Raw genomic sequence first — 27,124 nt, 5'->3', positions numbered from 1 at the left:
CCTATTCCACACCAGCAGGGGTGAATCAAGCCTCAAGCATGCGCAGGCAGGGGTTGGGGTACAGTGGTAGAACTTTTGGTAGCTTTTATAATGCCTGACTGCGTTTTGCCTGGCTCCAGGCAGTGTTGTTAGTTCCTTTAAATCTCATGCATCGATTTGAAATTTTCAAATATCTACATGGCCTTTAATTTCACAGCATTATTTTTTCAAGCTATTGCTTACTGTTGTTTTAAGTGTCAATAGTGTGCTGGGTGCTATATTAAAAAAATAGTCCCCACCCCCAAGGGCTTACACTATTATTTCATATTCATGCTACCATGTTCGTCAACATGCATGGACTGAAATAAAACATGTTCAGATTGAATTGAGAACTGCTGTCAACTGGAGATTGGCAGTTAACTTCTTTGACCTCACTATGGGGGCCTGGTGATGCCAGCGCTGATACTAGCACCAGAAGAGGGTGGGGAAAGTTACAAGAGAGCATGTCTGAGGAATCAAAATCTATTTCTGAAGTTAAACTCTTTGCTAGGCAACAAAAGAGACATGGACAAGAAAGGGGACTAGAATATCATGTTAGGCATCACACAATAGTTTTGTGGGAATCCTGAAGTCCTTCATTTCTAAGCATTACTGTTTCATCTAAACCTCCTCTTCCCCAAAAAATAGGACAGTAAATATTACAGTAGATTAATTCTCAGAGTTACTTCATCAATTTGAGATGCACCCCTTATAATTTCTCGTAGTCTTGCTTGATAGTTACAGTAACCCTCTGTTATGTTCACTCTGAACCTCTTCTACAATGCATATTTAAACTCAAGAGCCCAAAAAGAATTGGAGCACTACCAATGCATCAGGGCCGGCTCCAGGCACCAGCGAACGAAGCAGGTGCTTGGGGCGGCATATCTGGGTCTTCAGCAGCAATTCGGCCGCGGGTCCCTCAGTCCCCCTCGGAGCGAAGGAGAAGCAGCGCAGTAGAACCGCCGCCGAAGTGCCGCTGATCGCAGCTTTTTTTTTTTTTTTTTCCTTCGCCGCTTGGGGCAACAAAAAAGCCTGAGCCGGCCCTGCAATGCATGATAGAATTACTAAGTTAGCACACCTGTGTGTGTCTGCAAAGAGAAACATCAAATAAAAATCCACCTTGATGTGCCCTTGGATTGCAAAAACCTTCTAATGTAGCCTGTGTCATGATTTATAACAATGACTCATAATGTGGCGTTATATTTAATATGATGTAACTCTGATGCAAGATGTCATTCACAGAACTGCAATGTCAGAGAGAGAGGGAGAGAGAGAACAATTTATAATGTCCTTGCCTCTGACTCAGAATGAAAATCTTTCAGTCAAATCACCAAAATTTCTAGGCCCTTTCATACCTACTTTGCTATTTTAGCAGTTATACTGGTAGAAATGTATTTTTTCCCCTGGACCATAACTACCTCTCAGCAGTAGGAGTTACCTGCAATCATTTAAGAACCTCTGTATGTGGGAAGTCTAATTTGCTAACTGAGGATTCAATCCCACAGTTGTTCCATGTATGGGATTCCCATGCAGTTAGTGGAAATTCTAAGAGCAGATCAGTAGTAGGATCATGCCTACAAATTAATAGGAGCTTTAGCTCCATTTTCTGACACAGCTCTTATGAATTCTCCTACAATTCTTCCTATGCTGCTTGCTTCTCACTGTGGTAAATCAGCATTTCAGAACATACTCATTCATTGAAGCAAGGGACACCTGATGTGACGTGTCTCAGATATGGGAGAGAGCTACAGGAACCATCTTAGCAGAGACAAGACATGCCAGACAAATGAACTACAGCTTCTAACATTGATTGGGACATTTTTCAGGGTGCATGCAAAAATCCCTTCCAGGATTGTAATTTGTAATTTCCATCTTGGGTAGATGTTCATGTGCTAATTTTCATTGAGCTAGTGCACTAAAAATAGCAGTGTATCCTGGGCGGTGCCATGGGCTAATTTGCAATTACTTAATTAGGAAGGCCTAGAGGGGATTTTACTCGGGTGGCTAACTTGTACCACTGCAGCTATGCTGCTATGTTTAGTGCTAGCTCGATCAAAGTTAGCATGTGTATATCTACCCAAGCTGGGAATTATACCTCCAGCTGCAGTGTAGATGTACCCTAAAAAGAGTTTCTGGGAATTCCAGCACTGCACTACAGGAGCAACTATTGAAGAAATTGGGAGAACTTCTGCTTGCACAGGTCAGAAGGAAACACAGAAATACAGATGAAAACTGTTTATCCCTTCACCCAAGCAGATAAACCTTTGTACATACTGTAGATACATGAGACCAGTTGCTGACAACCATTGTCAGTACTGGGTTTATTTCCTAGCATAGATGGGGTTAGAGACCAGGAACACATTGTACAGATTGATTCTACATGGGGGCACTCATTATATTATCCTGGGTCTGAATGTTACTGCTTTATGGGCATCAGAGTTCATTAGCTATTACACTAGTGAGACACTCTCAGGAGAAGGAGGCTGAGAAATTAAAATCAGAATAAACTAAAAAATGCGTGGAAAAAATCAACAACTACACGTGAAGTACCTACCTATAGTTACTAAAGTTCTTCTCTCGTTACTCTTCTTACCTAATCGGTCTCAATCACGTTTGCTGAAACCTAGCTGATAACTCTCTTATCCTGTCTGCACTAGCAGTTAAACTGTTGTCAATAGGCTGTTCCGGAGAACCAATTGCTGACAACTATTGTCAGCAGTAGGTAAGTCTCCTAGAGTAGACCAGGTTATTCCTAGTATTTGGAATCTCTTGGAAAAAGAGTCCCAAAAATATACAGATCTCAGATATTCCTCGAGTGCTGCCTGTTGACACACAACATGCCAATCTTTTCTGTGTCCAAGTTCAGCATTTAAAATCAGCAATCTCTCCCACTTTGATGCAAGCCCTCAACTAGTGCTTGCTGTAGAATGGAACAGGTGACGAAAACATTGTGATCCCTCACAGGTATATGGGAGCAAAGCCTGATATCTCTACTAAACACAGTCATTAGCTCTTCATTCTCTACTGGTTTGTGGACATGCAATAACACCCTCCCAGGCTTGTGTTGGTCTCCACCCCACTGGATCATTAAAGATTTCAAATAAGATCAGTAGTTCGGCACTCTGAGGGTTTCAGTAACAGGCATATAAATATCTCCATATCAGAATAGATTCTGACCCTGCTGGAGACATGGCAGTTTGCCAAACATAGCACACACCACAGCTCTTCCAGATAGTAACACAAACACAGTGAATCTTCCCAGCCTCCAGTTTTTTAGGACACACAAATTTGTGCACACAAATTAGACATACAATCATTGTGATTGTGTGCATTTTGGTGGTAAAGGCAGAAAGAACATTGTGTGCTGCACAGGGCCGGCTCCAGGCACCAGCCCACCAAGCTTGTGCTTGGGGCAGCACCTGGAGTGCCAGACCCAGGCATTTGGAACACTGAAAAAAGAAAATAACCTCTCTAGCTTTCAGCTGGAATAAGTCTGAGGAAGGCTATGCTGTTGCTTGTGACAGAAACAGTCATTCTTTTTCAAGGCCCAAATGCTGTGGTCTTGTGATCTCTCAGAGCCCTAATTATTGTAACTGCAACAGAAATATTAGTGTCTTCAATCCACTTTCCACTTCAAGCTACTCAAATCCGTGCTGAATCACACCAAAACAAAGACAAAGCCACCACTTACGGGCTGGCTGAAAAATTCCATTGAAGTGCCAACAGTGGAGAAAGTGAAATAAAGAGCTAAGAAAGCATGGGGAATTATTTTAACTCAAGGGGCTGGAGCAGGGGCCAAGATGGGGCTGTAGGACAGTGAATTACTATGTTCAAGAGCCCTTCTACTCTGGAAGGTAACTGTATATCAATAACAGAACTGTTTGCTGAGTTCCATTCAGTTACACTGTGCAAACTGAGCAAAGGCCATGGGGCTGCACAGGTATCACTGAGGCCATTATTTGGTGAACCATTCTGTTGATGATGCACCTGAAGGAACAGAATCCAGCTTACTGTCCTTAGCTCTCTTGCTCTGTAATACTTAACAGTAGTAAAAAAGCAATAAAAAAATCACTGACCACTAAAGTCAGCTGAGAGGCGTCTAAACCACAGGGTGCAGATCTGTTCAATAAGAAGGTGTTTTTACATAGTTGCTTTTCAGAGTAGGGCCACACTCGCGCATAGTAATGTAATGTTCTATGGGCCAGAGATCCTGGCCCCTTTGTGCTACTGGCTAGTGTAAAGACCCACATTCAGCAATTTCTAGCTAGCACAAGTTAGAGTGCTCTGAGGCTGCTCTCGTGTACCCTGGGGACCAAACCTGCTCACAAGGATCTAAGGAGCACACTGGTGGCCCTCTTCACCAGTCCTGTGCTGAGCACAGCTCTGCTGGACAGGAGTGCCAGGGCCTCCGTCTTTGCCACACAACAATAGGAAATCTGAATACACTGCAGTACTGTATATTGCAAAGGAAGCAAAACCAAGAGATGTCAAGATTCCCAGAATTGTTGTGTAGATTCCACATAAAATGTACATGTTTAAAGCTGCCAGGAAGACAAGAGTTCAAACACTGTTTCTGCATGAATGTGCTTTAAGCTGCCTGGTTCTAAGGAATGGTGGGGGAGCTCTCCATTTAAAATGATAACCCTGCCTTATGTGTGTATATATTATGTTGTATTAAAATGAGTCAGTTTGTGGTCTCTTAGTTCCACTTCACTCAAGTTTTTTTTTTTTTCCCTTTAGCTATAGTCCCCACACAAAGAGCAAGGTTTAGACAGTTGGGTTGAAAGTGATCCCTTTTCAAATGAATGATCAGAAGTTCATGTCTGAACCTGAAGAGAAGCAGATTCAGCCACACAGTAGCAGGCAAGCTTTCTACCTTAAGCACCATTTGACTTCCCAGCTAAACTGTTTGTTTGCATTTTCTGTTTTATGACTGGAAAGAGTAACATTTAGACAAATATTTGACAGATGGATTGTCCAACAAGTTTGTGTAGCTTATAAAAGTGCCTATTCGGCTACTGTAAAATGGCATTAGCCATGGGAGGGATAGCTCAGTGGTTTGAGTATTGGCCTGCTAAATCCAGGATTGTCAGTTCAATCCTTGAGGGGCCATTTAGGGAATCTGGGACAAAAATCGGTTTGGGGATTGGTCCTGCTTTGAGCAGCGAGTTAGACTAGATGACCTCCTGAGGTCCCTTTCAACCCTGACATTCTATGATTAAAGCACATTTAGTTCTGAACATTGTGTTGTAATCAGACATCTGATTCTAGACAAGGAATTGTCATATGATGGTGGAGAGCAGAGAGATACCTACCTTACGTCCTGCCTCGTTGTTGTGCAAGTTCATGAGAGTCCTTGCATTCTGTTTAATCTCCCTTGCATCCACAAACACTTTGGCGAATCCTATTCCATATCTGATGTCAGCAGAACAACCTCCCCATTTCCATCCTTCGTCTTTATGGTACTGTCCCTGTTTTTCTTTATCACAGCCACAGTCGCTTAGGTTTCCCTGGGTACAGGCAGCAGTGATCGCATGTGCTACTCCAGCGGCAATGATGGCATATGTGAATGCTGCTTCTCTGCTACCTGAAATTAAAACAGTCCTGTAAATATATGGGACAACATTTGTGATGGGATTATTTAGAAAAATATGTGCAAGTCAGTGCAGTGCAAATGCCATATAGTTATAATTAGAAGTGTTGTAAATATGCAGACATAAGCAGTACTCCACCATTCAAAATTTTGATTTTTGTTGATGTTCAGGCACTCTATGAAAAAATAGAGCTCCAGGTTGCAGTATATTTAAGTTTAGGTATTATCCAGATAACCATATAAATATTTTTCTGGGTTATCATTAGAGCTAGTTGGGAATTTTCCAACTAAATGTTTTTTGGTGAAAAATGTCAGTTCATCAGAACTATTTGTGGGAAACTGATAAAACTCCTAATTTAAAAAAAAATAGATTTTTTTTCAAAATTATCAAAATTTCTCATTTTAAAGGAAAAGTTTCAAATTTTGGTTTGAAATTACTTTTAATTTAGAATTTTTAGTTCATTTAGTTATACAAAAAAGAGTTAAAAGGTCAAAAATGAAAACAAAACATTTCAAAATTATCAAAACAAAAAATGTCAACTGACCCAATCTGATAGCTTTTTCAGATTGTCAGTTTGTGGACATTTTCAAGATTTCAACCTTTTGGTCTGATTCAGGATTGGAACAATTATTTAAATTTCAAAAATTCTTGAGACAGGAAAGTCATTCCCTGCCCAGCTGTAATTATATCAAAAATAAGATTGTGACATTTTCAATTAGTCAGACTTTTGGTTATGAGATGGTAGAAAGGCTGGTGATCACACAGAAATGCAACAACTAAGTCAAGTGTAAGGAATAATTGGTGTTTGTGTATATGTCTGTGAATTTTGTTTTATTTTTTCTATCTAAAATTTGTGATCTGCTTATCAGTAAATTAGCTTTTAAAAATACCTATGTGTTCCAGTTCTGTTATGATATCCAGGGAGTGAATCTCAAGTACCTTGTAATATTCTCAGGACTAACTATGCTCAAAATATTCTGAATGGAAAAGGACCTCTCTAAAATGTGTAGGGTTTGCAAGGGTTGGTTGCTTTTTGATATATATACTTAAATGGCCATTTTCACTAAAAATATCATTTTTGCACATTTTTGAACAAATTGTTTGTTTTTGTTTTGGGGTTTTTTTGCACAAAGTTGGTGTTGCATAGAAAAATACATGAAACTGAATGTTGGGGCATAAGTATAATATGAGAAATAAAAGTATAATATGAGAAATAATTTATGTTCCATATCCTGAAATCTTCACTCAGACAAAAGTCCCAAATGACTGAGTAAGGACTGCAAGATTTGGCTCTGTGAACCTGCCCCTTCTCCCACACCCACTGTACTTGGTGACAAAATTCTTATTTGCTTCAATAGAATTAGAATCAGGCCTTTTATAAAGAGAGGATGGATGGGAAGATGTAATCCCCTTGTTAAACATCTGCCAACTGAGCCCTGTCATACCCCAAACAACTACTGGTGATAGCTTATGATTCATGAAACAAGCAAATTTCTGTTATTCATCAGACTTCATGAGAAACATCAGTTAAGGAAGGAAATATTACAGGCACTTCATTCTCAGCTGCATCTCTTTTCACATATGTGATCTATATTTTTATGTTTGTCTCTAAGTGGTTCATTCTTTTAATGAAAAATATCTACTTTCTTACCTCATGGCAAGGAAGTATAATGGAGAGAAAAAAAATCAACAAAATCTATTAATAAGGAAACTTCTTTGCCAAACATTAGCATGAACAGTCTTTCCGCTGATGGTACTGTGTGCTATGTTTACAAATGAACTAGCAATCAAAGACTTTCTTAAAAGATGTCTTGATTTGTCCTTTGTAAAAGAAACAATTTATATCAATGTTGAATTGATGGGATATATATACCCCTGCAGACTATGTCGATCTATTATTGTTAGGACTAGTGGTTTGTCATGAAAATTTAAAGGAGAAGGAGAAGTCTCCAGTTGCCTCCCGTTCAAGATCCTGGTCTACAACCCCAAAACACTGAGAGTATATCTACCTTGCAATAAAAAACCCGCAGCACCAAGTGTCAGAGCCCAGGTAAATTGATCTCAGGGCACAGGCGGCAGGGCTAAAAATAGCAGTGTAGACATTCTGGCTAAGACTGGAGACAAGGTTTGGAGACCTCTCCCCACACGGGATCTCAGAGCCAGGGATCCAGCCCGAGCCTGAACATTTACATTGCATTTTTAACCCCATGGCCTGAGTCCCAGTCAGCTGACCCAAGCTAGCCAAGGTCATCCCACAGGTCTTTAGTTGCAGTCTAGACATACCCTTGGTGAACTGGGCTCCCTAAGAGATTGCTTGGTTTGCTTAAGAGCCTTTGGTGAGGGACTTTGTCAAAGGCTTTCTTAAAGTCCAAGTATACTATATCCATTGGAGCATCCTTGTCCTCATGTTTCTTTGACCCCCTCAAAGAATTCTAATAAATCAGTGAAGTATGATTTGTCTTTATAAAAGCCTTGCTCTTCAGCAGGGCCATCCCTAGACATTGTGGTGCCCTATGCAGTCCCCTCCCCCCCCATGGGGGGGGGCTGCGCCCAAGATCTGTGCGGGGGCAGGAGCAGGCTTGGGGGATAGGGAAGAAACCACCCCTCAGCACGAGCTGGCAGAGTGGAACGAGTTGGGGCTGGGTCGCTCCACTTCCTGCCACCCGGTGATTGCAGGGCAGGCCCGACCCTGCACTCATGGGGTGGCAGGAAGTGGAGCGACCCACACCCAGCCTGCTCCATTCTGCTCCCCTGATTCCCAGACTTGGGGGGCATGGGGTAACCACCTCCCCAGCATTCACCGGCGGAGCAGAGAAGGCTGGGGGTGGGTCGCTCCACTTCCTGCCGCCCGGTGAATGCAGGGCACGTCCGACCCCTGCTGCAGTCCCCCGGAACGTAGCTTAGGGGAAGGGGTGGAGTGGGGGCGGGGCTGGGAGAGAGAAGGAGTGGGGCTATGGGGAAGGGGTGGAGTGGGGGCGGGGCTGGGGTGGAAAGAGGCAGAGCCGGGGCAAAGCAGGGGTGGGGGCTATGGGGAAGGGGTGGAGTGGGTGCGGAGGCAGCTTTCCTGGCCGGCTCAGACAGCTGGGGGATCGGACTGGCCGCTGGAGCAGCACGCAACTGCGTAGGGCACCAGGAAATTTGGGGCAATTTGGTGCCCCGAATTTCCTGGTGCCCTACGCAGCTGCGTATTTTGCATATGGGTAAGGACAGCCCTGCTCTTCAGACAATTATGGTAAACTGGGACATCCTACCTAGTGTACTAAGGAGGCTACTAAGGAGGTTGTGCTGCCAGGAAGGAGGCTGTCAAAGCTGGATGCACTGAGATCTCTAGGATTTCCTACAGTTTATGGGGCATCGTTATAGAAAATGGGCCCTACAACCCTTTAAGGGATGATTTGGCAACTTTGTGGGGTGAGCCTTGCAGAGATACTAAGCAAAATTGTTTCTCATTAGATTATTCTGTGGAAGGAAGTGTATGCTTTAGGTCTATATTTACATCTGTTTTTATTTTTGCTTTAGATGCACCATTTCTCATCTACCACAGGTTGTTTTCAGAAATTGCTTTTCTTCACATAAGAAAAAGACATGGGCCTGACTCTAATCCTACTTAAACCACTGTAAATCAGAAATAATGTCAATTTTTTATAAAATCTCCTTTTTTGTTGAAAACAGTTGTCAGCTCTTCAGTGCTGAAGGATAGGAGATTGTACTGTAAAGAAGGCAGATCTCCAAAGGAATTCACCACATGGGAAGACTCAAAGACCTCATACAGTATTCATAATGTATCACACACTTGTCTCATCTATTTCAGGCTGCTGTGTTTTGCATAGATGACTCATCTTCTGAAGCAGTTACACTTGTTCTGTCCTTAGAAATATAAATGGTGTGGTGAGACATTCTAGCATTAGTATATGTAATTTTGTGTTTATCTAATTTTACTGCTTTTGTGCCAGTTCCATGATTGTGCTTTAAATACTGAAAAGGTGCAACAGGACTTTTACCTTTGTATTCAAGCAAGTAAGTTATAAAGTGCAAGATTTAACCTACTCTGTAATATGTGTTTTGCTCAGAACACTGCATATATTATGCTTTAAAAAAAAAAGAGAGAGAGACACTAACTAAGAGCGGGGTGGGACAGTTCTCTTTTTTTCTTTTACTTAATAAAGATTTTTTTTTTAAAGTTTTTTGGAGCCAGGTTTTGGCACACTCTGCATTTGGCCAGAAAACAGGTGCACATGAACACATCAAAAGCACTGTTACAGTGTGTTCAATTTCTATCCAGCTTCTGCCTCACACTCATCCTTATGTGCAGATATATGTCACAGCAGGAGTAATCTATTTTAGAGGGGAAGGGATGAGGCTGGGCACAAATGTCTTAAAATACATTAACTACACCCACTTACAATTAGTCTTCACCTTGACATGTCGCTACAGCACCGTGTAAGGACAACGGGGGGAACAATCCACTGTGAGTTTTGAGAGAGCCAGTACCAAGCTGGAATAATTTCACTCTACTCTACTTCCTCCATCACTCAGGAATGTATGTATATGCATCTCACAGCCAAATTAGCCCCTTTATCTTAACTTTCCTGCAAAGATTTAGCAATATAAAATTCGGGATCTTATTGCTAGAAGTACCATTGTAAGGGCTCAGGCTTTAATCTCAATCCAGTGCAGTTATTTTAGTAGTAGTAGTATTTTTAAATACAGAGGTACTGATGATTATAGCATCAAAAATGCTTTATAGACAGGACCAGAAACTGTTGTACAGGGAGAAGAGGTAAAGTGGCATAAAAAGATTGTTAGAGTCAAAGAAAATAGAGAGCAAAGAAGTAAGTTATTATTCCTGCCAAGTTTTTATTGTGAGGGGATAACAGAGGGATGCTGTAAAGAGGGAAGGGAAATATGAATAGGGCTCAGAGCAATGGTTTCTACACTATGGACCATGGAGCCTTCTTGGGGGGATATCCAGAACACTCACAACACTGTCCCCCGGGGAAGGAGGATGATTAAGAAAGTTTGAGTCAGTGATCCTCTCTCTTCTGTAGAACCTGAAAGGTTGGAGAACCCCAAACGGCTGTGCTTGGCGCTTTGTAAATGCCTAAGAGGGTCAGACATGGGGTGTAAAAGCAAAAGAGCATGTCTTAAGAGTGAACTCTGAAGAGACTATTTGGAGAGAGTGTAGAGAGAATATATTCATAGAATGAGCTGCCAGATTGGAAATATGTCATCATAAACAATCGTCCAACCCAACAGCTAAAAACATCAGAAAGGGACCCAGAAATAAAAAAAATCTTTGCAAGGTGGTGACATCCATGGCAAATCTTAATAATCTTTACTGACAACTCCTCTTGGAGCTGCAATTTAATATAAATGTACACAATGAACAAACTAAGAGGGGATGACTAGAATCCATGCAAACCACAATCCAGGATGTTGGGTCAGTGTAGGAAATATCATACATCCAAATTATGGTTCTTCCAGCCAATAGAGTGCTGGGATGCAGAATGCCTGGGGCATCTGAGTTGGGGGGTGGAATGAGGTGTGGTGCCTACATAAGCCTCCTAGGATTGCTGGGGGAGGGTGGAGAGTTTGCTACACTTGTACAAAAGTTGTAGCTTGTACTGACTGGTACTCTAGCTAGAGTGCAACTCGCTTTGAAGTAGGATATGCAGCACCCCACTAGTAATGCTAGGCTAGCCCCCAATCTTCCCCATGCTCTCCCAAGCAGCTGCATTATGTCTGCCTCTTGTTCCCATGAAGTGCCCATGAAGGGGAAGCCATATTTTGGCTTGTATTGCATAAATACTGATAAACAAATGGCAAAATCCACTTAGGCTAAGAAGTCAATTGATGGACTGGAACACTGCCCTACTGTCCACTCTTTCTGCTTTGCAGAAGTTGCTGCAAAGCTAAAGACAGGGATGGGGGAGAAATTCAAGCATGGAGACAAAGTCACAGTGAGGAAATTGTCCTTAAGCCCCCTAACCAGCTAATAATTTATTCCCTCCTTTTTGTCTGTGGTGAGCAAGGCCTACAATGGGTACTAACTTTAGAACACAGATTTTAGAAACCTTTAGAAAAATATCTATTTGTGCAAGTAAAGGCTGCTCCTGTAATTACATGGGAGATGATCAAGCTCTTTCTGACCTTGGCTACATTTCAGGTACAATCTTTACAGTAAGCTGAACTGTACTTGAACAAGTGCTTCAATGCTCTAGGAACACAGGTTCTTCTTCAGTGTTGGACATGAATATCTTCTGCTTTTTCTACTTTCTTCTGGACTTAACCTATGTACTGTGGCTATTGGAAGAAATTCATGCTCTCCCACGTGCCAGCATGTCATAATGCTGTTTGATTTGATGGAATATAGTTTGGTATTCATGCCTCTAAAAACCAGTGAGACTTCACTATCACAAAACAACTGGTAGTGCTTTAACTGTCTTCTGATTCACTGGAGTTCTGTCTTTGGACAATGGAATAGTTCCTTCTCACTGTAGCATGTGATAACTCCAAAGCTGTCTTCAGTCCTGTCACCAAGGACTGCACAGTAACACCAACTACAGGAGATGCTGGGCAAGCTCATTACATGTCATAAATAGAAGCACTGGGTTTATCATGAGTAAACTAAACCATAAATGCCACCAGTTCCATACTGCTCACACTTTATAAATGGAAACTCCCTCTATTGCTGAATATCAGATCCAGTATTTAGTGAGCAGTAAAACATGAAGAATTCTTTTGTTTGGGCAGTACAAATCCATAGATAGCCAAGCACTACCAAGATACCAGTATGTGGTCAAATATTTTTGGTGAAGAGATCACTTGTTCTGATGATTATTAAATACATAGAAATAAAGGATATGTAATATGCCATAAATGGCAGGTAAAAAAAACTTAAGATGTGGTGTAAAGCCTTTTAGCTGCCAAGACACAAATTCAAGCTTTCAGGTTCTTGTGTTTTTCTTGCAACATCTAAAGCAGAGTTACATCCCGTGAAAAGAACAATAGCCTGGCCTTTCAGGGGATGGGCTTGGTGATCTAATAGGTCTCTTCTATCTCTAACTTCTGTGAGTTTAGCATCAGTTATATCATCATCTGCTGCAGGGGGAAACTTTGAACTCAGATTTAGCAAATACTTGAATAAGGGAATAATGTTTTGACCCTTTTAGTTTTCAAATGTATTTATTTGTACTTAAAAGTGTATGTATGACAGTTGCTTCTCGCACAGAACAGCTACTGAAGTCAAGAACAGAGTGCAGCATAACCTTAAGATTTGTTAAGTTGGCCACAATGTGGCTCTTCTAACATTTAATGTAACTATAGGAAATGCGTACTGTACACTACAGCCCTAATCCTACAAACCTGCACATCCATACTTTACCCCCATGAATAAAGTGTTGACAGGACTGGGATCCGGCAAGTCAGTGGGGGATCTGTTTGTGTACTTGGGGCAAATATGTACCTATATTCTGTTACTGATTTGGGATTGCCACACTTTTTCCTCCCCTCCCCAAACATTTCTGTTTGTCTTTAAAACAGAGTTCTTCATTTTTAATTAAATAAATTAAACCCTTTTATAAAATGTATGTCTATCAGTGCAGTAATAATCAGGGTGTGTTTGGCATTCATAGGAAATCGGGATCTAATCCTGCAAGGTGCTGAGTACCCTCTACTCCCAAAGAAGACAGTGAGAGCTGATGGTGTTGAGCAGCTCAATTCTAAGATTCTAAGTATGTTTTTAAAAAGTTTTGTCCCCCCATATCAGCCCAACCATAAATTGACTAATCTGGGAAATAAAAAAGACAAATTTGTATTTATCTCACTGGAAAACATACGTTGTATTTTCTGCTATTTAAAGCCAAGGGGTCAGGGAGGGAGTTATCTGCAGTGACATGAACTGAAATATATGTTGATTGTGAAAATAGAAAGATGGAAAATACAGTGTACCTTGCCAATTATGTGCCATGACTAACATTACTTCACATCTCTATAGAGATCATAATTCATAGCTAGTAAAATGGAGAGCAGAACTCATCCTCTGACTACTTATCTCGGTCTGCCTTTTTGAGAGAGAGAGAGAGAGAGAGCGTGTATGGGCTTGATTCTTAAAACAGCATATGTAATTAATTTTAAAAGGCAGCTTTAAAAATTAAAGTATGACCATTTTTCCAGTTAAGGGCCCAAACCTGGGTGCTGAGAGCTCCCAACTCTTCTACTAACTTGAAATGAAGTTGAGGATGCTAAGTTAAAAATTCTTAGCTAACCAATTTAAAGAAATAGGGTGAATTGTATTTAAAAAGGTAAGCAGGAAATATTTCCCATCTGTGAAATTCTGAAATGCGATACAAACAGATATATTCCATTTCAAAAGTTAGTTCTATTTTAAGCATATAAAATAGTTACTCAAGTCACAAATATTGTAAAATCAGACCCATCATTCTGGATTTCAGAAGATATGGGTCATCCCTTTTATAAATCTTCACTTCTTATATGACACTATGTCAAAATGTGTTTTATGTAGTTATATTTTCTTTCAGAAAAACCTATATAGTAACCCTGCAATAGGCATTTAGTTACTCTACGTTCTAATGTAATGTAATCTTTTTGTTTCTCTAAAACATGTACTCACAAGATACATTTGAAGGCAGGTATGAGAGCCTTCTGATGTGAATTCCAACTAATGTGACCTTGGGGCAATGTTTTTATCTTACTGTGACAGTCACAGCCTAGAAAGATTGACTCTTTGGCATAAAGCAACATGCTGGGTTTTAGATATATTATGCCAGATTTTCAGCCTCGCCTCTGTTTTTGAAGGAGCAGATTTTTGCTTGTGAATAACTAAGCCTGCATTACTGCATATGCAAATACTATGCATATGCTAAAATATAGTGGCAGGAGATGAAAATCCAGCACATAAATGCAAGTCCTCATCCTACAGAAGAAAATGGTAAAATTCCCATTAATTTTTAGGGACCTGCATTTGGCCCTTTCAGTTTACCTTGGGGGCTCACGAGCACCAGTGGTTCAAAATATATAGTATTTGTCAATCTCTAATCTATCACTGGTTGCATTTGGAAAAAATAAGGTCTGTATTGTATTAATGGCACAATACCAAACAGAAACCTTTTGCTAAGATGGCAGCCTTGCCTGTTTGTTTCCATGGGCAAATATCTTCACTCTGACTATAGAAACTAGTTTAATTTTAACCTGCTTTCCTTCTGCAAATCATTTTAGAGTGATCTCCTAGGCCTGATATTTGCTCTTTGTAATTCAAAAAATCAAAAATTTTAAAGCCTGTGCCATGAAATTACCCTGGAATTGAATACCAAAAAATGTTGGTCCAAAGACATGAGACAAAAATAATTCTGATGAAATGATATAATTGAAAATGCATTTCTAATCTGAAAAGTGACTAAAGATAACTTTTTACCGAACAGATGTATGCTTACTGCAAGTCAGATCTATGCACATTAGTGGCAAAATAAGTGTTACAATACTACGTTTTTCTCCTGCTACCTCAGGTGTGGGGAAATGAGCTGAATTCTTTTCACTTTTCTGCATCTGCAAAACAATTGTTTTCTAAATTTCAGTTACAAGGCTAGCTAGTTACACTGCAAACCCATGGAAGATAAGAGGGTTATACTGGTATTACAGAGGGCATAATTTGGCCTTCAGAATATTTGTCATTCATGGGGATGTATGAGAATGGAAGACTCCACCTTTACTCAGACCACTCCAATTTCTCTCACACTACTATCATGAGACTATGTGGAATGTAAATCACTCAGTAAACAAGAGTTAAGGATGTTGCTGGAAGAGAAGCATGGTCTATTTGTCTGAGTATGTAAGTAAGTGGGAGCTAATAACTCCTAACACCTTGTCCCCTCTATGAACCTGCATAGATCACTTAACTTCTCTGACTGAGATTCTCCCTGAAGTTAAAAGTATTGCACAAAGTGCAAATCAGTGCTGAATTTGGCCTATTGTAATGCACATGGGCCAGATTCTGTTCACCTCACTCACAAGGGTAGTCCCTTTGACTTCTGTTGCACTACTCGCATAAGTAGTATGAGCAGGATAAAGGTCTGTGGAACGTAACTTTACACATTATGGTGAGCCCTTATCCCCCCAACCCACACACACACTCTGAGACTGCACATACATTCCCCCAAATGAGCCCTCATTCGTTGAACTCTGCCAGTGGTAGCAATGCTGTCAGCTGTAGAGTAAGCAGGACTCAGCTATTTATCTGTCTCTTCTAATCATCCCTGCCTACTAAAGCTGCACTATTGCTGCCTTTGGTGGTGCTGCACTAGCAGTCAATCCCAGGTCCCATTTTTGCTAGCATAGGCAAGGCCAAGAGGATGTTCACAATGGAAGTTATGGACACAATAAGTTAATTTAACAATGTTGTGGCAGATGTGTCACTCAGGATATTCTTGCTTTTGTTGTATAATGTACAATGTCTTCATTATTTTTAGGTTTCAGAGTAGCAGCCGTGTTAGTCTGTATCCGCAAAAAGAAGAACAGGAGTACTTGTGGCACCTTAGAGACTAACAAATTTATTAGAGCATCAGCTTTCGTGGACTACAGCCCACTTCTTCGGATGCATCCGAAGAAGTGGGCTGTAGTCCACGAAAGCTGATGCTCTAATAAATTTGTTAGTCTCTAAGGTGCCACAAGTACTCCTGTTCTTCTTTTTTCATTATTTTTAGTTTTTTTTTAATATTCAAATCTGCAGTGAAATCCTTTTGTTTAAAGTTGACATTCTGCGTCTCAGGCCCATGCATGGCAATAGTGTCTCGTGTGTTTTTTGTGTAATAGGATCATCATGTCCTTTCTCCAAAGGTTGCATTCAATGTTTTTCACAGGCAATGTCTCAATGAAGGGAGTCTCCAGAGACTTGCCTTGAAATTGCTTTTAGTTTTGCTGTGTCATGTTGTTATATCAGAGTGATAGGGTCTTAATAGACATGCGTTGAAGTTCTTCCTGTTTAATGTCTGTCACAGGATCTTCAAAGACCTGCACTGAAGTTGGTTTTAGTTTTGCCAGGTTTCCATAGACTTCCATTGAATTTGCTTTAAACTTTGTCTTGTCACATTGCAAAGGCACAACTGTATCATAGTGTCATTAAGGTCATCAGAAACAGAAACATCTTTTTCCTTGTGTTCTTGCATCATCACATCAGCTTGATACTGTCTTATTCTGGGTGCAGTTAATCTCCACAGGAACTAGGAGTCAGGACTCAGTTATTTGAGAGAGTAACACTCTGTGTCCTGTCATAGCTATGGCAATTAGCAGGTTCACCCTTTCTTTGTGCATGATATTACACCCTCTGAGTTGGTCTGCTGAGTATTCAGTGGAAACCCCTCATGGTTGAATTTGCTCTTTCGGTGTTCCACAAGAGCCCAAATTTGAGCTTCATGTTGTTGCAAAAGACTCATCTGCATCATCAGGCCTTTGTATCCTTTCTGACACTTCATTTGAATAGATGTGAGCAGAATCCTTGGACTGTCTTACCCTGAAGACTTTACAGCTCTGCAGCCGACAAAGTGGGCATTCACCCACGAAAGCTCATGCTCCAATACGTCTGTTAGTCTATAAGGTGCCACAGGACTCTTTGCTGCTTTATGGCTTTGGTGATGGAAAGTCCCAAAATGCTGAAGTGTGGACACCATTATGCATTTGTTAATTTAAAAAACACTCATAATTGCATCACCACATCATCTGCACTGTTATTGACATTATCATTACCAATTGTTATGACCAGATATCCATATTCAAATGTAGTAAAGTCTTGCTCTTGAAGGACAAACTATACTGTATAACACTAGAAATGAAATTTATGCAGTAAATGGGATGGGGACTCACTGTGAATATATTTGGGAACCTAATACCTGAACAGTAATATGCCATGTTGATAGTGAATAAATTTAAGTGGTCCCTAGCTATAATCCTTTGTCCAAAACGATCTTTGAAAGACAGATTAGCAAAATTATATGTGACTGCTCCCAAAAAAGTTTACAAATAATAATACCTAGCTCTTATGTGGTGCTTTTCATTCATAGATCTCAATGATCTTAACAAAGGAGGTCAAAATCTTTATCCCTATTTTATAGATGGGTAAAGTGAGTCAGAGAGAAGGGGACATGACTTGCCCAGTGTTACCCAGCAGATCAATGGCAACGTTAGGATTAGAACCCAGATCTCCTGAGTAACAGTCCAGAATCAACAAAAGAAAGAAAATTAAACTTGTACCGGTTTGGTTACACTTGCACAATATCAGAATTCAGACTACCAAGTAAAGACAAAAGTAATAAAACAATGATATCCCAGGATTCAGATTGATAACAAAACTGTATCTGATGTCATAGAAAGGTAGGGTTGGAGGGGACCCCAAAAGGTCATCTACTCCATCCCCATGCACTGAAGCAGGATCAAATATACCTAGACCATGCCTGACAGGTGTTGGTCTATTCTGTTCTTAAAAACCTCCAGTGATGGGGATTCTACAAGTTCCCTTGATAGCCCATTCCAATACTTAACAGTATTTATAGTTGGGAAGTTTTTCCTAATCTCTACCTAAATCTCCCTTGCTGCAGTTTAAGACGATTATTTCTTGTCTCACCTATGCACATGGAGGGCAGTTGATTACATCCTCTATAATAGCCCTTAATATATTTGAAGACCTCACGAGGTCCCCTCTCCCTCTTCTTTTCTCAAGATTAAACTGATCCAGGTTTTTTTAAGCTTTCCTTATAGGTAAGGTTTTCTAAACCTTTTATTACTTTTGTTGCTCTCCTCTGAACTGTTTCCAATTTGTCCACATCTTTCTTAAAGCGTGGTACCCAAAACCGAACATAATAATCCATTCAAACCTTACCAGCACTGAGTAGAGTGGAGCAATTACCTCCCATGTCTTACTCCACTTAATAAACCCCAGCATGATATTAGCCTTTTTCACCACTGCATCACATTCAATTTATGATCCACTATAGCCTCCAGATCCTTCTCAGCAGTACTACTGACTAGCCAGTCATACACATTTTGTATTGGTGCATTTAATTTTTCCTTCCTAAGTGCAGTACTTTGCACTTGTCTTTACTGAAGTTCATCTTGTTGATTTCAGACCAATTCGTCAAGGTTATTTTTAATTCTAATCCTTTCCTCCAAAGTGCTTGCAATTCCTCCCTGAATGGTGTCATCCACAAATGTTATAAGCATACTCTCCACCCCATTGTTCAAGTAATTAATGAAAATATTGAATAGTAACCATTGATGACTACTCTTTGAGTATGGTCTTTCAACCAGTTGTTCACCCACCTTATAGTATTTTCATCTAGACCACATTTCCCTAATTTTCTTATGAAAATGTTGTGTGATACTATGTCAAAGGCCTTACTAAAATCAAGATATATCACTGCTTCCCTGCATTAGTTAGGCCAGTAACCCTGTCAAAGAAGGAACTTAGGTTGGTTTGTTATTATTTGTTCTTGACAAATCCATGTTGGCTATCGCCCTATTATCCTCTAGATGCACAGTAATTGATTGTTCGATAATTTGTTCCAGTATCTTTCCAGATATTGAAGTTAGGGTGACTAGGTCTATCATTCCCTAGGTCTTCTTTGTTTCCCTTTTTAAAGATAGGTACTATGTATAGAACAGTCAACATGAATATGCAGTTGTCAAGATAACCTATTATCCTAGATTTACACACACAACTCCAGTTAGCATAGGAGTTTTATGGCTGAATCCTCACAAACTGATAGAATTTCTTTTGGGGTACTTAGTATAGTATTAGTACACATATATGCCCATGTTGTAATCATTTAATGATGCAGTGGTATTTCAACAAGTTCCATTACAGTCATTTTGAATTTGCATCCTAATCTTAGCACAGACACCACAGTGCCACTTTAAAGTCACATGGCAGTCATCTAATAGAGAAAGCAGAATGATGTCATGCGGTCAAATGTTTTTATTGCAAATTGCAGTTGTGGGACCAGTGGTATCCTGCCAACTTCCAAGATAACAATTTTAAAGATTCAGCCAGACTGAGAAATATCATCAGTGTTCACACATTAACTAATATTTTAGTACCTTTTACACTTATAGCATTCTAATGCCAATCCAGAGTAATCATGTGAAAGGAATGAGAAAGTAGAGATCTACAGATACTACTCATATAGAAAAATATACAAGTGAAAAATATTTTGAAATTAATATTAAATTGCATTGTTATTAGTGCATTGGTTACCATATGGGAGATATTTTAGGTTTAACATTTCATATTGCATGTATCATTCCTGTCCCCATCCCAGTATTTATGATAACAAATGTGAGACTTTCTCTTTTATCTTATCTTAGTTGTGGGCATTAAGTCTGGCCTTTGTCTTTACTAGGTATAGGATTTGCCCTTCTTAACACAGTGAAATATTAGCTTAGATGATTGTGAATTGTAGTTTATACTGGTTCTTTACAGGGCTTAGGGAGATGGAAAGAACAGTTGATAAAGGGGAATGGAAAACAGTGAGCAGCTTAGAGAAGCCTAGGAACTGAATCTGTTTTTTTCCATCTTCTTATAAAACGATATTGTCTGAATCAAATGTGCAAGGGTTTCCACACATGTTGATACAGACAGGAAACAGAAGATCAAGAAGACAATCTGTGGAACACAAATGGTTACACTAATGTTATTAATATTTAGTGGCATTCAAGAGACCCACTATTTTTCAGTGAGTTAACTCAGCCATAACAGTTTGCACTGAAATCAGACTTGCCATTAAAGGATCCCAGGAATGTACTCTTGAGCTCCAAAAAAGCTGCATTTTTGTATGGGATTGATTGTCTTTCTTATGCACCTTGCTAGCAAGATGCATATAGTATGTTTTGAAATGCAAGTGTAAACACTGTTTAAATCTGAACATTGTTGCTTATGCATTTTAAGTGAGTTTTGTTCATTATGGTCCACATTCAATCCTGGTATAAAGACTGAAGTCAATGGAGTTACGCCAGTGATGAGTTTGGCCTGATATGTTTGAATACACCTATCTATATAAGCATTATAATGGGTAATTAGATATGAGGTAACACTTCAAAGATGGATCAAATCCACTTCCTTTAATATCGACTTTCTTTAAAAGTACCTAAATATAGCCTACCAGCTAAATCAATTTTGAAAAAAACTGACAGTGTTTACACAACATACCACAATAACTCTGCATGTTTGTTGCTCTTGAGGACATATATATTTGTAAAAAGAAAATGTATGTAACTGTTAGATTAGAGTGGTCCAATCCTATCATTGAAGTCAGTCAGACACATGCCTGCATAAATCAGTGGCTGGAATGAGCCAACTCTATAGAAGCAGTTATAGTCTTCCAGTGTAACAGACACATTTTGAGAAGTATTCACTAATGTTGTATGCCTCAGTCTTTGGGTGACCAATTTGAGATATAGTGCCTGATTTTCAGAGGTGTTGAGAACCCATTGGCCTTCAGTAAAAAAATCTTTTTATGCCTATTTAGACTTCTCCCTGTTTTTGTTCTTGCATAAAAACATGAGCATTGGAAATCACATACACATACGTTCGAGTAATACTAAAACATTTACTTAAACCTGCCTAAGTAAGGAACTTCAGATATATAGATGCCAATGCTGCATTCTTTGTGTACCAATCCCAATGACTTTGATGGGCATCTTGGGTGCACAAGGAATGCGGTACTGGTATTATAATTAGGTCATATCCTGCCCTGGTCCACCTGCCCTGGGTGGATTAAGACAAAGTAGGGCCTGAATCCAATCCAACCAAAGGGCTTCTCAACGAACCAAAGGCCCTGCACAAAAAATCAAAGAGCCCAGTACTCCTGGTGTAAAAGTGCCCCTGGCACTCTTGGCTCCTTGCCATGCCAATGCTACATCTTGCTTTCCAAGCCACATAAAATACCTGACAGTGTTCCCTCCTCCAATAGATCCTTGAATCTAAACTTGTTGGGTTCCTGGGTACTGTCACAGTCCAAGGCATAGAACCCCAGAACTGTGGACTCCACCGTCGGACATGGAACTCATATCGGTATCAGTGACCATTTTTAATTGTGAATTGAAAAGTGACTATGGCCCTTTAGGCTGAAATTTTATCTTCTCATTATTCCCAAGTATGGCATGATCAACAAACACAAAGAAGCCCTCAGGTGCCATAAGTGCTGCAATACATAGGTCTGAGGACAGTGTTTCCCCCTTAGTTTGAAATTTCCTCACATCTAAATTTGTATTTTTATTGCTGCTATTTGAGTGCAATTTTAAAATGTTAGTACAAAAAAATCAGCATGTATGATCGACCGAGATGAGCCCAAATTGGAAATTCGGATTAGAACCCCCTTTGACTGTGGATGTCGTTCAGACTTGAATGCCCAGATATTAACCTAAGGCTTGGGCTGGGTTGAATTCTAAACTGGCAAGGTGTGTATTTTCTAATTCTGTTTTCGAAGGGACCAATCTCTCACCAAATAAACAATTAGTTTCCATGAGCTGCCTGGTCTAAATAGTGAGAATCTCACATAAGGCACTGACCCTGTAAAAGTCCACCCTTTGGGGGCTGCTATCTACACAGAATGGCTCTTGAGCTTTCTGTGTGTAGAGTCCAAAACTTAGCCTCTCTTCAATACCCTATCTGCCAGCAAAACCCATAACCAGATCCAAATCTCCAAGTCCTGTTGTGTGTTGTACATGCATGAAAAAAGGCACAGGCTTTACAAGTATAGGATGGTGGAATATTTAGAGGAAGATGGCTTTTTATTTGCTTTCTTAGAGTATTTGAGAGGGTTTCACTAGCTATCCTGTGGTGAAAATGCACAGATATCTATTTTGATAATCCTAGAGAAAGGGGCAGGTGAAAATACTCTAAAGGGAATGATCCTGCACTGGCTGGCACAGACTGGATGTCCTGGCAGATCTTTCCCAGCCCTAGCATGTATGATTCTGTGACATTCTGATGTGTACCAAACCCTTTTTGCTAACCTTTTGGTGGACTTCAGGTCCAAACCTTGCAATAACCAGTAAAGAGGTAACATACCCACTTTCAGCTCTTTTCCAAAGACCGTCCTTTCCCCCAAGGCAGAGCAATTCCAGCGTCCATTTCGGAATTGAAATTGACATTCGTTGATTCCCATTTGAGACCCTTCTCCGATCACTATGATAGCATCGGGTCTGCTCTGACAGATTGCCCTCTGTCTAGGAGCTAAACCCGGGATCTTGTTACAGATGATGCTGGCCCCCAGAGCCACCACAGAGGAAAAACCCCTGGAATGAGAAAAGAAGGGGAAAGACTCAGAACAAATAAAATTAGCACAGCAGCTTTCAGAGCCAATCGATTCCTGAGGCGGCAGCGTTCTTACAGGTGCTTTCAGAGGGAGGCATCTTCTCACTTCAAAGCATGTTCTCTGCCTTGAAAGCGCTTTCAACCTAGGATCTTCACATTCATGTTGTGACACTACCTTAGTAACCTTTCCCCGGAGCAAGCGGTTTTCAGGCCGCTTTGTGTCAGTCTATAGACTGGTGTAAAGGCGATAAAGGGGCTGAACCCCTGCAAAGGACAGAGAGAGCCCCATCCTCTGTAACCCTGCTCAGGTATTCACGTGGCACCGTGCGTTTAAAACCCTCCCCCGGCTGTTGGCTAATGCCACGGAGAGGTTGTGGCACATACTTCAGCAAAACAAAAACATCATTTTACTCCACCAGCCCCTGGCCAAGACCAACCCAACTTTTTGCTGGGCTTGTTGCCTCCCCAGCCGGTATCTTGCGGAGCCTGGGGATAATAATAGAATAATGACGTTTAAAGGAAAGATTGGGTCAATTTCACGGACATCAGAGCCTCGCCCTTCCGCGCCCCCCCCCCCCATCATTTTTTTTTCTGTCTATAATTAAAAGAGAGATAAAGAGCGCGTGGGCTTTTGCCAAAACGTGACCCAACTTCCTGATTCATAAATTAGAGCGCATGCAACTCCAGCGCCCAGAACAAGCACACACACACACACACACACACACACATACATTCCAAGGGCTGGGGTTTTCATTATTATTGTCATCGTCATTGTTTGATTAATTTCTTAAATTAGTGCAGTTGGGAAAAATAAAGCGGCCCCTCCCCTCTGATCCTGGGCTGCAGCCCACTCCCTGCCCTTGCAGAATAACGCCTATGATTTGGGTGAGGTGTAATGCTAAAGATGCTGCTGATCTCCAGGTGAGAGGAGAGGGTTTGGCTCTGGATAGCCGGAACACTGGCGTGTATTTTATTTCCCATTGCTTTTAATAAATAAAAGCGCCCACTTTGACCAGTCCAGCAGCTAATGACAGGGTGACCCATGGCTGCCCTACGAGATCGCTGTTGCGCGATCAGAAGACAGGCGTGGGTCCTTATCCCCCTCCGCAACAGTCCAAGTAGTTTGCACCTGGGAAGAGAGGAGATGGTTTTCCCGGGGGAGGAAGGGGTAGGGAGCCGGCGGCCTCTCTCGCTGGTGCTCGCTCTCCTGAACGGCTAACAAATGTCCTTTCAAATTCCATTGAAGCGATACTCGCCATGCATGTGAAAGCAGAGTTTGGTTTGATTTCAGGGGATACTGTAGGTACAGAAAGAGCATAAAAATAACCCCAGCACATTGCCATTCCAGTCATGCTTCCGGCACATCACCAATGACTTTCCCATTCCCCAGCTCTACACTACACACCAAGAATTCAGTTAAAGGCAATAGCATTTCTGCGCTGTCTTTTTTTTAAAAAAATAACAACAGTCTTCCAAACTTTCCCAGTTAAATATTAACAGGTCTGGACAGGATAGGCAGAGAGAAATCGTTTGTGGGTTTTTTTTTTAAAGTTACTTACCCAATTTTGATATATACAATCCCTAGGCTCAGAAAGATATGGAAAATCCAACGCCTTGTTTTCCTGTTCATATTCCTTGTTTGCTGATTTTCAGATCACCATGCAAAATGATGCCTCTAATGCTATTCGTGCTGGTTAATTTCTCGTTGCCTCAGACAGTGCAGCTCCGGGTCAAGGTAGTGCAGACAAAACAGACAAACCCTCTTGTGATCTGAACAGGCAGTGTGTGTTTGTAAATCCCAAGAGACAAACACCATATCCCTCAGCTGGGTCTCTCTCTCACTCACTCACCCACCCTGTGTCTGTCTGTCTCTCTCTCTCTCTCTCTCTCTTTTTTTTCTTTTTATTTCGGATTTGTATGCCTGTCACACGTAATACTTTAGTGCTGGGAATGTATAGGCTGCAGTGATCTCTCTCTGCACGCAGCAGCTCTGGATCTCCCCTCAGGTTCAATGTTACTATCTATCTCTTCTTTTTTTCTCTCTCTCTCTTCTTCAGCTACTTGGGCGTGTTCTCCAAAGGAGGGAGTTGTCCAGCCGGGAGGTGGGGTGAAGGGGGAGAAGGGAATAAGAAAGCGCAAACAGACCACCTGCTTGTAAAGAAGCGCCACCGATTCTCCTAAGCGGAAGGTGGGTTTCTGCAGTCCTTCCTTAAGTCAAGGATCAGGGAAAGGAGCATAGACTCTACTGAATGACAGTCCCAACTAGAACGAGTGTAACAGGTTAATTTCCTTATGAGACACCGCAGTAAATATGCTTGTGAAGATACGCAGAAACCCCCAAAGGTGTGCAAACCTCCTGACGCTTTAGTATGCTAGGCTACACCGATCTGCGTTGCTTTAATCTTTCTCTAGGATGATCCGTTTTCCCTTCTCTTTTCTCTTCACCAGCTCAGTGTTTAGGGTTTTCCAAGCTTTCTTCCCCCTCCCCCCTCACTCTTCCCTCGTTGATGGGTGGTTTGTGCCCTGTCAGGGAGGGAAGGGGGATCTGAAGTTTTATGTGGGGATAGTTTTCCTGTTTTGCTCTGTGAGGTGAACATACCGGCTGGTTTTATGTGTTTGCCACCAGCCCAAATGCTCCTCCCCTCTTTCTGCCTACCCACTTCTTAATTTTTTCATCTCACTTCCCTGCACCCCCGTCCCCCCGATTTCCGAGTCAGGATTAACAAATGATCACTGAGATAAAGCCTCTCCCAGCAGCAGCAGCATCCCCGTCAGTCAGGGGAATGGCAGAGGCTGCTTAGGAAAGAGAACTCTTTCTGTGTTCAGCACCACTGAGCGAAGTCCTCAGCCCAGGACAATTTAGATCGTATCTACTTGTATTAAAGGAAGGCTAGACTACCAGACAACAGCCCAGGGAGAAAAAGCTCATTGTTGCCTAAATACTTTGTCGGTTGCCCTTTCCACTTATTTTTTGATTGATGTATTTAATGACAAAGATGGGGGCATTTAGCTGCTCGCCCGGTGGCAGTCAAGTGTCCTGCTAGGGGCTCTTTGTGTCAAAGCCGAAAGGATGGTTTCGGATCAGGTATCATTGGGCATTAGCCTACTAGCTGTCCCCCGTCAGGAGAACGTGTATAGCAAGGAGCTACTGGACATCATCATCAGTACAATGCTTTTAAGAGAAAGCAATTCTATACAAACTGGCTGAAGCATTTACCACTTATACCTAGTCTGCTTTCCTTTCACGTTCTTAACCTTGTTTGTTGCCTGGTTGCTAGCGAACCTCATCGGTTTTGCAGTATATGTGCCCAGTCCCATAGCTATGGTTCTTGATTATCTACTTACAGTTGTTTGTCAGGTTTTTTTTTGGGGGGGGGGACTGATTTTGCTGCTTAAAACATAGTGAGCAGGAGCCTTTAACAATGCTCACTTGTTGGAGAGGGTTTTGTGCGGTCATGGGGTTGCGGGAATTAACGCGGATATGGTGACTATTTTTTATCCACTTAAAATATATCAGACAGGGAGGGTTACCTAAATGATAACAGGGGTGTGGTGCTGGAATTGTTCTGCTCATAGTATTTTTCTGAAAACAAAAAACAATGACAGGGCTTCGTGATTTGTACTAGAAAGTTGATTTGAAATAACTTAGTAAGTTTGAAAAACTAGGAATGGAAAAGCAATTTACAAACGTTCTATTAATTCACTGATCTTGTAAGACCCAGTTGGTGGCTGGGCATTTGTACTCAGGGCAATATGAGCTGTTTATTACTGCAAAAATCCACACTTAAATCCTGAAGTGTTTGCTTATTGAACTGGGTGGCTCTACCCCACGAAGATTCCCCAGATAGGTGTGAGATTTTAACCCTTTGGCGTTAACACAAAAACAAATCATTATTCTGAGCTGTGTTCACAATCATTTTTGTGTATACGTGTGTACTGTGAGGGTGGGTCTCCTTTCTGTGTGTTTTGATGTTTCATTTTTATATCAAGTTTCTTTGGCAACTGTTCCCTTACGCGTATATTTAGCCTGGTTCAGACTGCATGAGGTGGATGACCATCTCTGCACCTTGTGATCAAAACAAAATAAAATGTGTGTGTGGGGGGGAACCACATGTGCAAACTTTACACACGAGAGAGAGAGAGAGAGAGAGAGAGAGAGAGAGAGAGAATATTTGAAGCACGGTTGAACCAC

The 27,124-nt window shown here is 41.1% G+C and overlaps 1 protein-coding gene across 2 annotated transcripts in view; it reads right to left on the bottom strand.

Annotated features, from left to right (window-relative positions):
- The window catches only part of WNT7A (Wnt family member 7A), a 54,558-nt gene extending 29,164 nt beyond the window's left edge, over window positions 1-25,394 (bottom strand). The window contains exons 1-3 of one of the 2 annotated variants that reach the window (XM_054036305.1): window positions 24,492-25,394; window positions 22,687-22,913; window positions 5,334-5,605 (exon numbers count right to left, since the gene is read on the bottom strand). In XM_054036305.1, the coding sequence (XP_053892280.1) occupies window positions 5,334-5,605; window positions 22,687-22,913; window positions 24,492-24,562 (570 nt within the window). In that variant the 5' untranslated portion in view covers window positions 24,563-25,394. Of the gene's footprint in view, window positions 1-5,333; window positions 5,606-22,686; window positions 22,914-24,061; window positions 24,136-24,491 lie in introns of those variants that run through there. The other variant, XM_054036306.1, reaches the window with a different exon arrangement.
- Between the last annotated feature and the right edge of the window lie 1,730 nt (window positions 25,395-27,124).

The sequence above is a fragment of the Malaclemys terrapin genome, chromosome 7, assembly GCF_027887155.1.
Source record: "Malaclemys terrapin pileata isolate rMalTer1 chromosome 7, rMalTer1.hap1, whole genome shotgun sequence".
In the NCBI taxonomy this organism is placed as follows: Eukaryota; Metazoa; Chordata; order Testudines; family Emydidae; genus Malaclemys; species Malaclemys terrapin.
This window is presented reverse-complemented; position numbering and strand designations above follow the sequence as displayed.